This window comes from Chiloscyllium plagiosum, unplaced genomic scaffold (genome assembly GCF_037043375.1).
Source record: "Chiloscyllium plagiosum isolate Xiang-an unplaced genomic scaffold, Cpla_swu_hap1 HiC_scaffold_40, whole genome shotgun sequence".
Lineage (NCBI taxonomy): Eukaryota > Metazoa > Chordata > Chondrichthyes > Orectolobiformes > Hemiscylliidae > Chiloscyllium > Chiloscyllium plagiosum.
In genome coordinates, this window is record NW_028270178.1 from 13,278,816 (window position 1) to 13,293,913 (window position 15,098).

The 15,098-nt window shown below is 43.5% G+C and overlaps 1 protein-coding gene across 1 annotated transcript; it reads right to left on the bottom strand.

Moving 5' to 3' along the window:
* Positions 1–2,122: 2,122 nt before the first annotated feature.
* Positions 2,123–4,634, bottom strand: LOC148138336 (putative G protein-coupled receptor 139). Its single transcript, XM_087981636.1, has 2 exons — positions 4,568–4,634; positions 2,123–3,024 (listed from the first exon to the last, which is right to left on the bottom strand). The coding sequence occupies exons 1-2, from the start codon at positions 4,632–4,634 to the stop codon at positions 2,123–2,125; spliced, it is 969 nt and encodes a 322-aa protein (XP_087837762.1).
* Between the last annotated feature and the right edge of the window lie 10,464 nt (positions 4,635–15,098).

Below are 15,098 nucleotides of genomic sequence, written 5' to 3' on the forward strand. Positions count from 1 at the left end.
TTTTGATTGAATATGGATGAGAGGCTGGGGCGTCCTTAAAATTAAACACGAAAGGAATATCTGCGTTTGTTACTGCAAATAAACGGCGCCAATGTTGGGTTTAAACTATCTCCACTGATTATCAAACACTCATGATTCAAGGTGTAGCTGAGATATGGACCAATGCAATGCATTTAGATTAGTTCATATAACGCATTAGTTATTTGATTTTTTACTGGGTATTCAACTACAGTAAACATCACTCCCACCTGTCATCCAGCGATATCATTACCGAGTATAAACTGTATTTACTGGAAAGTCTCAATAGGTTGTGTCTGTTTTTCCTGGAGCATTGGAGGAGAGGGGTGACCTTATAGAAGTTTATAAAAATCAAGAGATGCATGTTTAGGATGAACAGATAACGTCTTTGCTTTAGGTTTTGGCAGTCCAGAATTAGAGGTCTTCGGGTTAAGGTGAGAGTGGAAAGATTTAAAAGGGATTTAAACTTTTTCACCCAATGGGTGATATGTGTGTGGAATAAGTTGCCAGAGGAAGTGGTGGAGTCTGGTACAATTGCAACATTTATATCTGGATGGGTATATGAATAGGAAGGGTTTAGAGGGATATTTGCCATATTCTGGCAAATGGGACTAGATTAAATTAAGATATCTGCTCAGCATGGATAAGTTGGTGCGAAGGGTCTGCTTTCGTGGTGTAAAACTCTACCACTCTGTGCAATGCTGATGGAAGATGTCGTAAATCCAGTGAAGACAAAACTTCCAGACTTGTGACAATTTCTGACTGGATAGTACAACATTTCAACATGAAGGTATTGACGGGAACAGAGTTTGCTATGAATATCTAAGAGTTTGTGAGTAACGTTTCAGTCCACATCAGAGGGAGACCTATTTGTGCTTGTGTGTGTGTGTGTGTGTGCGTGTGTGTGTATATACACGTGTTTGTGGATGATGCTGTCAGTTTGGATGGTGCAGTGAGAGTATGAACTCCCTCTCCGCGTCACTAACTGAATCCATGAGGATTTTCACCTTGCGTCACTCCCAACTGCACTAGTGAGGGGAGGCCATCAGAGGGTAGTCTTGTATCATTTTCAAAACATGAGAGGTTGGTTGCATCATTAGGACTCTGCACACATTGACAGGAAATGCCTGATGAGAATGCATTAGAGTAGCAGCCCATTGGATTGGGAAGATTGATGCTGACAAATAGCAAGCCCAGCCATTTGTTAAGATTGGTCTTGTAATCACATGATCCAATTTTTCACGTCGAAGATGCTCATAGTAGCTGTTTGTGACATAAGTCTACACTCTGTTGAATTGTTACTGAGCAGTGAGACCAGATATTTAATCGTCAAACATTTTCTGATGAACGTTTCTATTTAATTTCATCAAAACCCACCAAAGCATCTGATTTGTTGGAGACTTACAGAGGGTTCCAGGCTGACAGCCTTTATCCAGGAGTAAATTCCACTTCCCCAGACAATTCCTTTGGAATGTGCTACAATGAGGAATTCGCAGGTCCCCAGTTCAACACTGACCCTGCACTGGTCCTGAGTACTCTATGTGAGGAGTGTGATAGAATATCCCCCATTTTCCCTTGTTGGGTCAAATCCAATAACACTCAAGAAGCTCTGCACCATCCAGGACAAAGCAGACCCCTCTTGATTGATACCACAGCCACTAACATCCCGTCCCTCTTCCAAGGATGCTCTGTAACAGCAGAATATACCATCTTCGTGGAATACTGTAAAACGTCACCAAAGACCCTGAGACATTACCTTGCGAGCCCACACCAATTCGATCTAGAAGGACAAGGGCAACAGATACAAGGGAACATCACTGCCTGCAACTTCCCCTGCAAATCTCTCACCATGCTGCCGTTTCTTCACTGTCGTTGGGTCAAGATTCAAAAATTCCCTCCCGCAGGGCGAGGAGAATCTATTTACAGCACATGGATTGCAGCAGTTCAAGATGACAGCTGACAACTCCTTCATAGTGGCGTTATGTAGGCATGGGTATTGAATTTTGAGCGAAGCGGTGACGCACACATCCCGCAAGTGAGAATTAAAAATGATATGTATCGTGTGGAAACCATAGATATCTACTGTGATCTTCACAAATGACTTTTATTTATTGAAAGCGCAAGAAAGTTTTTCAAACAGGTACTTTACTGCATTACATATCTCCGCTCTAAATCTAGACAACGTTGCTGCATAAATGAATGTGTTTGTGCAACAACTTAGGTTCTGCAGCATAAAACCAACAATACTGAAGTGGTACAGAAAAGGTGCGTAATCATCAGGGTGGATTTTTTGGATGGCATAATATAAGAAATCTATGACAACGATTAACCACAGGAGGATGAAGCTTCCAGAAATGGTGAAGAGCAAAATTACAGACTTCTTTCTACTCTCCATCTCTGGGTCTCTGTGATTCTCACCTATACTCTCACCCTTCAGCCTCTTCCGGACTCGACTGGTCACTAAAATATGCCTGACTGTCAGAGCATTGAACAAAAGAATCAAAGCAAATGGCAGTAAAGGGGTTAAAACCATATCAAGCCAATCTAATGCCACCCACCAAGTCTCAGTGAAGTAGCTTGATTTTGTATAACAGTAGAATGGCACATTGTTGATTATCATCATAGGTTCATATTCAAAGTAGAAAGGGATGTTTTTCAGACAGAGCAGGATGCAGGTTGTTGCTAAGACAACAGTAGCCGTTTTCTCAGTGCAATATTTTGTTCTCAGCTTCTGACAACAAATCGTCACAAATCGGTCAAACGAGAAAGTGACCGTGAACCAGACAGAACAGTCTCTTGCTGCACGTATCAGGGCCCCAATAACACTGCAAACAGGAGTGATGGACAGGAAAGACTGAGGATAATAATAAAAGCGAAAACTCGTCAGCAGAATATCAGTGATAATGACCATCAGATCGGCAGCTGCCATGACCACCAGATAGCGAGTTGTGCAAGGGGAAACATCACACTTTCCCCGGGAAAAGATGACAATTGCCAGCAAATTAACTGTGGAAGACAAATACCAAATGACGTGGTGAATTACTGATCAGAAACCCCCTGCCTTTTCCAGACAGTAACAATAAGATTTTACCACAAAAATCAGCGCACCCTGTGAGTGGAAGTTGGAGGGATTGAGTGAAATTCATTGAGTGAGGGGCCATGAGTTCAGTCTTCGTCCAAACTCCACAATCTCTAGACTGAGTGTGCAATTTTAAGAATCTGAGACACACCTGAGTGCCCAATGACTCTAAAGATTGTGGTGTGTGGACAAAGACTGAACTCACCAGCCCTCCGTAGAAAGCAGAAGGAAGGTTTTGATTATGTTCACTTGTAAAATAACTGCGTGAATATCTGTAATAGATTCTTAAAGGTCTCAGCTCCAATTTTGGCCAAAACAGAACCTGATGAAAAAACCCGGTTCCCAAATAAATCATAGCACTGGCGATTAGACTGTCAATAAACCATACTCTCCTTTTCCCCTTGGATCAGGTCATCCCCGGTTCGTAGCATTGGACCAAATCCTGATCAGAGCCTCAACAGAAGGGGAAACCAATGATCAGTCAAGATTGCTCCAAGTGTCTTGTGCAAGTGCAGCATATCAGAGCATACAGAGCTCCTTTAGTGACAACGTAAAAGTGTCAGACTGTGATGTTTAGACTGGAATTCCACACATCTGCACATGAAAAATGTCTCGAGGAACAGAGATTAGGAGGACATTCTGTCAAGATTTGAATCTCCTGACCAGACGGGCTGAGGAGAAGAGAATTTCCAGAAGGGAGGGTAATTATATGAGGCTTTACGAATCAAAACAGACTGCATATTCACAATACTCAGACGCTTCAAACCGAAGTTGATCAAAATTAACATTTCAGGTTCATTCTGAGGAAGAGTCCCCAGCCCTGAAACGTTAACTTTAATTTCTCTTCACAGATGCTGCCAGACCTGCTGAGCTTTTCCAGCAACTTCTGTTTATTTTTTCATGCGGCATATACTTCAACTCCTTTGTTATAACAAAAAACTAATCTGTCTTTGATTTAAAATTCAGGATCTCCATTGCGGTTTCTGGAACAGAGTTTCAAACTTTCCCGACCTTTGTGCGTCATAGTGCTGACAAACATCTCTCCTGAACACTCTGGCCCTAATTCTCAGACTGTGCTTCCTCACTCTAGATTCCCCAAAGTCCTCATCTGAATAACAAAAGCAGAAATTACTCAGCATGCCAGGAACATCGGTGGAGAGAAAGCAGAGTTTAATGTAACATTTCCAGAGACCCTTCTGCAGAAGTAATTTGCATGATCACTCCTCATACCTTCAAACCGCATGAAACCAGAACAGATGGCAGAACACTGAGATCAGAACATGCAGCAGCAGCAGCAGTGAAGTTGGGAGTCTCTATCAGCAGAGAATTGTACCTAGAATGCTGCTCAGTGAATTGCTGGTGAATTATCCAGGTTCTGAATAATGCTGACCAGCTAGTGAGCTTGTGACATGACAGCAAAGAGCGTATCAGCAGCAGATTAATACAAGTTCACTTATCATAATGCCATACCAGGGATCCCGATAAATGCAAGGATGGTGTAAAACACTATTTCCAAAAGTTCAATCGTTAGATTCATTTCTCTGCGAGGTGATTTGTCCCTTCAGGCAGCTGACAAGCTCCGTGTTTAAAATCCTGAGCTGATACAGTCCCAGGGACGCTGCCTTATATTGAGTCGAAGCTCCTTGGGGAGATCGAGGTGAGAGCATTGCTCAGTTTTGATGCTGTTTTTCACATTTCAGTCAGTGAACAAACTAATTGCAATGATGAGTTTAATCCCAATTATGAAGACGTGATGCTGCTTCGAACATTGTCATGAAATAACTAAAATAGAATCTGGAATCTGCCAGCAATAACGCTGCCCACTCAAATATCAAGAGCTCCATCCCAAGATTATGAATTATTTCAATCGATTCTGCAGCGAAACAGCTTATTCCAAGTGTGAATATATGTCTCAGAGCTGTTCTTCTGCACTCTATGGTAGGGGCTGCTCCCTATAAACGAGAACATTTCACTGGTTGATTAAAATATGATTCATTTCACACACTGAATGTGGTTAACAATCATGCAACATCTAATAGTCCAACAGGTTTATTCGGAAGCATTACCTTTCAGAGTGCTGCTCTTTCATCAACTACTTGATAACGGAGCAGTGCTCTGAAAGCTAGTGCTTCCAAGTAAACCCATTGAATATCACCTGGTGTTGTATGATTTTGAACTTTGCCCACTCCAGTCGAAAACCACCTCGTCCACCTTAGTGAATGAATGCATTGCTGCTGAGGTCAACAATTCTTCCTCATCCCCCATTGCTAGGATCTGGAATCACATGAAAAAACAAGTGAGGCGAATATACTGCCTTTTCTGAGAGCACGGGACTCAGTGAACAAGATGGACTTCCAGCATTGTAGACATGACTGACTTCACTGTACATCCAAATACATTCCAGACTTCTCTTTCCCTGTCACTCTTTGTTCAGATACAACACTGAAATCACTCTGATTTTCACTGCCCACCCAGATTCATCACTGATCTCAGTCTTGCTATCATTCTCCATCCAAGTAAATCACTCACCTCACTCTTATTGTCACACTCCAACTAGATGCTTCACTGGACAAAAGTGAGTACTGCAGATGCTGGAAATCAGTGTCTAGGTTAGAGTGGTGCTGGAAAAGCGCAGCAGGTCGGGCAGCATCCGAGGAGCAAGATGAAGGACGTTTGCCCAAAGCGTCGATTTTCCTACTCCTCGGATGCTGCCTGACCTACTGTGCTTTTCCAGCACCGCTCTAATCTAGATGCTTCACTGACCTCACTCTTATTGCCATTGGCCATCCGGATCCATTACTGATTTTAGAATAAATCCTTCAGGAAATGATGAGATATTAACTTTCACCTTTAATTATATATTAAGACATTAATCATTATCAAAAGGGAAGAATAAAGTGAGGCCCATAAGGAGAGAGCACTTTAACATGCTCACAGAACACAAGGATATGGCAGAGATACTAAATGGATATATTTCATTTGTCTTTACTAAAGTTATGTTGAATATTTGACCATGTTTGTGTGTGTCACAGTGTGACCACGTACATTCAGGAGACAATGTGTACATGCATATGTGTGTCCATGTGTTTGAGATCATATATGTGTTTGTATGAGTGGCTGTGTGTGTATACATGTGTGACTATGAGTGTGTGAACCTGCATGCACATGTGTAAGCGCAAAAGTGTGAGACTGCATGTGTTTATGAGACCACACGTGTGAGTGAGCGCATATGTGACCATATGTGTGTGTGTGTGTGTGTGTGCGCATATGTGCACATATGTGTGTCTGTGTGTATGCGTGTGTGAGAAAAGAGCGCACGCAGTTGTGAGTGTCCATTTGTGTGACTGTGCAATCTCAATTATGTGTGACTGCTCTGTCTGTGCATCTGAATGCTCGTGCGTGTGTCTGACAATGACTGCGTGTGAGTGACTGTGTGTATGCCTGATCGCATGTGTGTGACTGTATGTGAGTGACCATATATATGCGAGTGACCACATGTATGTGTGACTGTGTGACCGTGTGCATGTGTGAGTGGTATGGATGTGACAACGTGTCTGTATCTGTGACTGCGTATTGCTGTAAGACTGTGTGCTCGTGTGCATGTGTGTGTGAATGTGTATGTGTGTTTGTGTGAGCGTGTCTGTGTGTGAGAGAGTAACTATGTGGATGACTATGTGATCATGTGTTGTGTGAGAGGTCACATGCATGCAACTACTTGTGTGTGATTGTGATTGCGAATGATTGTTGGAGCGGATATGACCACGTGCATGTCACTGTATGTTTGTATGAGATTTCCTGTGTGTGTGTGTGCGCGTGTGTGTGTGTGTGAGATTGTGCTTGTGTAAGTTACTGTATGTGATCACAGATGTGTGAGTGACTGCGTGTGGGACCACACGTGTGTGAGTTCTCAAGTGTGTGAGAGAACACGTGTGTGAGAGATCAATTGTGTGTGTTAGACCATGTATAAGCGATCGTGTGTGTGTGAGAGAGACCATGCATTTGTGTGACTGTGCATGTGCAGGCCACTGTGTGACCACGTGTATGTGTGTGAACGTGCGTGTGTGTGTGTTTGTGAGAAACCATGAGCGTTTGAGTGACTGCGTTTGTGGATAACCATGTGTTTGCATGTGATAGCGTGTGTGTGTCACTGCATTTGTGTGTGTGAGACCACAGTTGTGTGTGAGTCTGTGTATGTCTGTGTGTGTATGTGTGTGTGAGAGAGAGACCATGTGTGTTGGGGTGAGTGACTGAATTTGTGTGTGATTGTGTGTGTGATTGACCACGTGTGTGACATACCATATGCACGCGAGACTGCATGTATGTGTGTGTGTGACCATGCGTATGTTGATGCATGTGTGTGACTGCGTGTGTGGATGTGAGATTGCATGTGTGGGTGACCACCAGTGTTTGTGTGATCATATCTGTGTGTGATGATGTCACCGTGTGTGTGAATTGCTGTGTGTGTGTGTGAATTGCTGTGTGTGTGTGTGAATTGCTGTGTGTGTGTGTGTATGTGCGTGTGAGACCATGCCAGTGCGTGTGACTGCTTATATGTGTGCGTGTGTGTGTGTTTGTGTGCATGTGTGACTGACTGTGCGCATGGGACCGTGTGTCTGTGAGTGACTGTGCTTTTCTGTGTGTATGATACTGCATGTTAGAGATCGTGTATGCGTGTATGGGGCCATACATGTGTGTGAGACCACAAGTGTTAGTGACCACATGTCTGTGTGATTCTGACCATGTGTGTGACAGTGTGACTGCATGGATGTGAGTGTGAATGTGTGGATGTGAGTGACTATGTGTGTGCGCATGTCTGTGTGTGTATGTGACTGCTTGTGTGTGAAGGTGTCTGTGTGTGAACGTGTGTGTGTGTGACTGCGTGTGTGCGTATGACTTGATGTGGGTCTGTGAGACTGTTTGAGTTTGTGTGACCTTGTCTGTTTGTGAGAGGCCGTGTGCAAGAGTAAATTCGTATGTGTGACCTTGCATGTGGCAGTGTGAATGTGTGTATGTTTGATTCTGTGTGTGTTTCTTTCTGAGTGTGTGTACATATATGTATCTGTGTGCATGTATTTTCTCTTACTGTGTGTCTGTATGCGCGTGTGTGTATGTCTCTGTGTATTTCTGTTTGTGTCTGTGTGTTCCTGTGTGCATGTGTGTATGGGTATGTGTGACCGTGTGCATGCATGACCATGTATGTATGACTGTGTGCATCTATGTGCGTCTCCGTGTGTGTGTGTGTGGTGTGTGTGTGTGCAGATACACACACGCTCTCCGATCTAAATTGCCAAAAAGATTTTTTAAAATCCTTACCTGATTAACGCTCCATATTGAGTCTTTTATTAGATAGGAAGAGGAAGACGGATACATAACGTTACACGTGTAGTGTTTCAGGTTTAATCACTGCCCGAATATATTAGTTCATGTACCTAGCAGTTGCCATGTACGCTTCCACTCCTGTTCAGCCTTCGCTCAGTTGATTCATGAGGTAAGCATTTAATGTTTAAATTTCACTTCCCAGCTGCCCCCTGGCTTCCGCTCTCTCAACTCCCATGGCTGAAATGGAGAAATAAATGCTTCCTGTTAACTTTAGTTTAAGAGGACAGTAAATGACAAATTCTATGTGGATTTTCAAATCATTGACTTCTGTTACAACTGAAAGCATGACATGTCTTGCTTTCCAGTACAGGGCCAAGAACACTGTGCAAACTCTAACTCTCTTTTGAAAAGTTGATAGTAGCTACGATTAAATGCAACAACGCAAAGTGGCTGCGCAGAGGCTGATAGCTAAGTTTGTGACCCATCAGGATGGCTTCAACTGGTACCTTGGGTTCATGTCACACTAGAGGTGACCGCACTACATTATACACTCTCTCTCTCATGGACGCACACACACCATCTTACATTTTCATGCACTCACGCACATTCTCTGTCTCGTACACACACAGACATACAGTCCCCACACTCAAACCCACGTATACACCCGCTCACAAGCTTATACACAATCACACTCCCACAGTTTACCAATCTTGTACACACGATAATACACACCGTCTCACGTGTACTCACACTAACATACATATACTCACATGCACATGCACTCTCTCTCTCAGCCCCACGACACATATATAAGTCAATCAGGCTGCATTTGGATTTGCAGAATTATGTTTGCAGGAACATTCTATTTTGCTCAAAAATACACAATCTGCAGGCAGTCAATGCAGGAAATCATTCCATGTATTTTTTTTAAATTCCACTTTGGAAATAGAATCAGTCTGACTCACGATTGGGATACAGACAGACTCTAGCCTCACAACTTCAATGCATTGTTTGCGCTCTGATGTCACTTTTTTTTGAAAACCTTAAGTTGTCTAGAGAATGTGACTTAAAACAAGTACTGGCATAGAAAGAACAAGGAAGAACAAAGAAGATTTAGAGCCTAGGACCAGGTTCTTTGGCCCTACAAGCCTGAGCCGATCCAAATCCATTGTCTAAACCTGTCGCCCAATTCCTAAGCATCTGTATCCCTTTTCTCCCCACCTACTCATGTTTTTATCCAGAAATATCTTAAATGAATCTACAGTGCCTGTTTCTCCGAGCTCTGCTGGCAACGTGTTCCAGGCACCTACCATCCTTTGTGTAAAGTACTTGCCACGTGTATTCCCCTTAAACTTTTCACTTTTCACCTTGAAAGTGCGACCTGTCGTTATTGAATCCTTCACTGTGTGAAAAAAGCTTATCTCTATCTACCCTGTCGATACCCTTCATGATTTTGTAGACCTCAAGCATGTCCCCCCTCAATCTCCTTTTTTTTTCTAATGAAAACAATCCAAACCTTCTCAACCTCTCTTCATAGCTCGCACCTTTCATACCAAGCAACGTCCTCGTAAACCTTCTCTGCACCCTCTCCAAAATGTCCGCATCCAATTGGTAATATGGTGACCAGCACTGTGCACAGTATTCTAAATGCGGCCAAACCAATGCTTTGTACAATTTTAACATGACGTGCCAGTTCTTACACTCAATACCCTGTCCTATGAAGACAAGCATATAATATGCCCTCTCGACCATTTTATCCACCTGTGCGGCAACCTTCAAGGTACAAAGGACCTGAACTCCCAGATCTCTCTGGTCATCAACTTTTCCCAATGCTCTTCCGTTCACTGTATAATTCACTCGAGAATTACTTCCCAAAATGCATCACCTCACATTTTCCTGGATTGAATTCAATCTGCCACTTCTCCGCCCAACTCTCCAGAATATCTAAATTCTCCTGTATTCGTTGACAGTTGATTGAGGTTTTTTGAAGAAGTAACAAAGAGGATTGATGAGGGCAGAGCAGTAGGTGTGATCTATGTGGACTGGAGTAAGGCGTTCGACAAGGTTCCCCATGGGAGACTGATTAGCAAGGTTAGATCTCATGGAATACAGGGAGAACTAGACATTTGGGTACAGAACTGGCTTAAAGGTAGAAGACAGAGGGTGGTGTAGGAGGGTTGCTTTTCAGACTGGAGGCCTGTGACCAGTGGAGTGCCAAAAGGATCGGTGCTGGATCCTCTACTTTTTGTCATTTACATAAATGATTTGGATGTGAGCATAAGAGGTACAGTTAGTAAGTTTGCGGATGACACCAAAATTGCAGGTGTAGTGGACAGCGAAGTGGGTTACCTCAGATTACAACAGGATCTGGACCAGATGGGCCAATGGACTGAAAAGTGGCAGATGGAGTTTAATTCAGATAAATGCGAGGTACTGCATTTTGGGAAAGCAAATCTTAGCAGGACTTATACACTTAATGGTAAGGTCCTCGGGAGTGTTGCTGAACAGAGACCTGGGAGTGTTGGTTCAAATCTCCTTGAAAGTGGAGTCGTAGGTGGATAGGATAGTGAAGAAGGCATTTGGTATGCTTTCCTTTATTGGTCAGAGTATTGAGTACAGGAGTTGGGAGGTCATGCTGCGGCTGGACAGGATATTGGTTAGGCCACTGTTGAAATATTGCGTGCAATTCTGGTCTCCTTCCTATCAAAAAGATATTGTGAAACTTGAAAGGGTTCAGAAAAGATTGACAAGGATGTTGCCAGGGTTGGAGGATTTGAGCTACAGGGAGAGGCTGAACAGGCTGGGGGTGTTTTCCCTGGAGTGTCGGAGACTGAGGGGTGACCTTATAGGGGTTTATAAAATTATGAGGGGCATGGATAGGATAAATAGACAAAGTCTTTTCCCTGGGGTCGGGGAGTGCAGAACTAGAGCACATAGGTTTAGGGTGAGAGGGGAAAGATATAAGGAGACCTAAGGGGCAACTTTTTCATGCAGAGGGGTGTGCATGTATGGAATGAGCTGCCAGAGGACGTGGTGGAGGCTGGTACAATTGCAACATTTAAGAGGATTTGGATGGGTATGTGAACAGGAAGGGTTTGGAGGGATATGGGCCGGGTGCTGGCAGGTGGGACTAGGTTCGGTTGGGGTATCTGGTCGGCATGGATGGGTTGGACTGAAGGGTCTGTTTCCATGCTGTACGTCTCTATGACTCTATGACAGTCTTCTGTGATTCCTGCTACTCCACCAATCATCCTGTCATCTGCAAACTTGCTGATCATACCAACAGTGCCCTCTTCCAGGTCGTTTATGTATGTTACAAACAACAGTGGCCCCAGCACTGACTACTGTGGAACACAACCGTTCACCTTTCTCCATTTTGAGCAACTCCCTTCAGCGACTACTCTCTGTCTCCTGTTGCACAACCAGTTCTTAACCACCTAACTAGAACACCCTGCGGAATATGTGACAGCACGTTCTCCATTTGTTTACCATGGGAAACCTTATCAAACGCCGGACTAAAGTCCATGGCTATGACATCTACTGTCCTTCCTCCATCTATCAGCTTGGTCGCTTCCTCAAAGAACTCTATTAAGTTGGTAAGGCGTGGTCTCTCCCGCACAAAATCATGTTGCCTGATAAGCCCATTCTTTTCCAAATATAAATCGATGTCATCCCTCAGTACCTTCCACAGCAACTTTCCCACCATTGCCATCAGGCTCACTGGTCCGTAGTTACACAGAATTTCCATACTACCTTTCTTGTACAGGGGACAAGATAATTAACCCTCCAGTCCTCTGGAACCTCACCTGTGTTTCAGGATGCTACAAAGATATCTGTCATGGTCCCAATTATTTCCTCTATAGCCTGCCTAGGCAACCTGGCAGAGATCCCATCAGGTCGTGGGGATTTGTCCTCCTTAACATATATTCGCTACTTATGTCAACGTGATCCGGAGTAACCAAACTTCGATCTCTAATTTCAAAATTCATCATGTCCCTCTCCTCAGTGAACACTGATACAAAAGTAATCATTCAAAGTCTCACCCATTTTCTCAGGTTCGACATATAGCCTTCTTTCCTTATCCTTTAGTGGACCAGTCCTTTCTCTAGTTACCTGCTTGCTTCTTATATAAGAATTAAAGTCTTTGGGATTCACCTGAATTCTGCTTGCTAAAGTTATTTCATGTCCCGTTTTTGCCTTCACGATTCCTCGTTTAAGACTGATCCTATTATCCTAATATTCCTCCATGGCCTGTTTTGTTCTTAGCTGCTTGGACCTTATGTATGCTTCCCTTTTCTTCTTGACTAGTCGTATTATTTCTCCTGTCATCCACGGTTCATGAATCTTGTTTTTCCTATCCTTTGGTTTCAAGGTGACATGCCTAATCTGCACTATCTTTAGCTTATCTTTGAAAGTCTCCCACATATCAAATGTGGACTTCCTTTCAAATAGCTGCCCCCAATCCACATTTCCTAGCTTCTGCCTAATTTTGATTCATTGGCTTTGGCTCAGTTTAGTACTCTTCCCTTTAGACCACAATCACCTTTGTCTATGCGTATTGTAAGAGTTATGGAATTGTGGTCACTGTACCCAAGGAAATCCCCCACCACGACTTCTACCACCTGGCCTGGCTCATTCCCCAACACCAGGTCCAATATGGCGCCTTTCCTCGTCGGACTATTGAAATACTGCTCTGGAAAATTCTCCAGACCTCTGACACGAAGTGTATCACAGTCAACGTTGGGAAAATTAACATCTCCTATCACCATCACCCTGTTGCATCTACATCTTTCCATAATCTTTTGACTTATTTTTTCTTCTACCTCATGCTCATTTTAGGGATGCCTGTAATCTCGCCCCAACAATATAACTGCACCCTTCCTATTTCTCAATTCCACCCATAATGTCTCACGACTCAAGCGCTCCATAGTGTCCTCCATTAGCGTAGCCGTGATACCTTCCCTTGCCAGCAATACAACTCCGCCACCCGCCCCTTTTACTTCTCTCCCTTTCCTATCTGAAGCGTCTATATCTTGGAGCATTTATTTGCCAATCATGCCCTTCCTTCAACAAAGTATCTGTGATTGCAATAATGTAATACTCCAAAATACCAATACAAGCCCTACGTACATCTGCCTTTCCCACTATACTCCTTGCATTAAAGTATATGCACTTCAGGCCACCAGTCATTTTGCATTCATTTCCTCTCTGCCTACTCTTCCCCTTAATAATGCTAACTCTATGATTCTTATAGTCTCCAGTTTCCACCTCGCTGTCTACCTGTCTTCTTTTCTCGTTCCCAGCCCTCTGCCACATTAGTTTAAAACCTCCCCAACAGCAGCAGCAAAAACTCCCCCAAGGACATTGGTTCGAGTCTGGTTCAAGTGGAGACCATCCAATTTGTAATAGTACCACCTGCCCCAGAACTGGTCCCAATGTTCAAACAATCTGAACCCTTCCCTCTTCCACTACCCCTGAAGCCACGTGTTCATCCTGCCTATTTTTTCATTTCTACGCTGGCTCGCACGTGGCGCTGGTAGTAATCCCGAGATCAGTACCTTTGAGTCCTCCTTTTTTGACTTCTCTCCCAGTTCCCTGAGTTCTGTTTTCAGGACCTCATCTTGTTCTTTACTTATATCGTTGGTGCCGATATGCACCAAGGCCAAGGCTGTTCACCCTCCCATTTAATGAACCGAAACCTGCAATCTATTCTAAAAGGTGAAAGACTTAACAACAATCTAGGTTTGTTCAATGTATCATTTCAGTTGCATGACCTTGAAAGGTTTTGCTATAAATTCTGTGTCTTATGGTCCTGCTTGATAGCCACCTAATGAAGGAACAGGGCTCTGAAAGCTAGTGCTCTCAAACAAACCTGTTGGACCATAACCTGTTGTTGTATGAGTTTTAACTTTGAAAGGTTGAGACAGAGGCATTCTGAAGAAATTAGGTGGGATTGCGAGGAAAATTTCCTTTCTATCTTATTGTATTGAATACATCGCCTATAAATATAGCTTTAAATCACGCGTCGAATATGAACTGGCGTAGTCATTTTTCAATTATCAATATTCTATTATACCACATTCATGCATTTCTTTTTACTTCAAAAATATATTTCATCCATTTGAAAGACCTTCATATAGAAATAGTCACAAATGTAGGATGGTTCTGTACAACAGCATGACAAGGGACAAAGAAAGGAGTTTGTCTCGCTCCAAAAAGCCAAAGACATCTCTTACACATAAAGGCAATACTTAAGTGCATTTGAGGCACTGGAAGGATCCCATAATTGAACGGAGCTTCATCGTGCATTGGCTGAAAGACCTTTAAATGGTGTTCTTTCGCCACTGCACCATGGAGGCATCTGCCTCAAGCTATCGCGTGGCCCTCACAAAATAGTTCTGGACCTTGGAATGTGCCCATCTGCAACACTTGGTCAGGATCAACTCCTTGTTCTGGAAGACCAACAAGTTTTGGACACATCGATGAGCGTCTTTTTATCAACCTCTTGGTCCTCCAGGCGCAGTCGATGTCTGTTGCAGACTTGGCAAAGGCAAATTCCAGAAGGAGATGTGTGATAGTCTGTAGTCTCCACACTCCCACACCCCCAACAGCTTCGAGGGCAGCGTGTGGTGGTACAGATCCACCGGGCATATATGTGGATTCTGACAGGCAGTATTCTTCT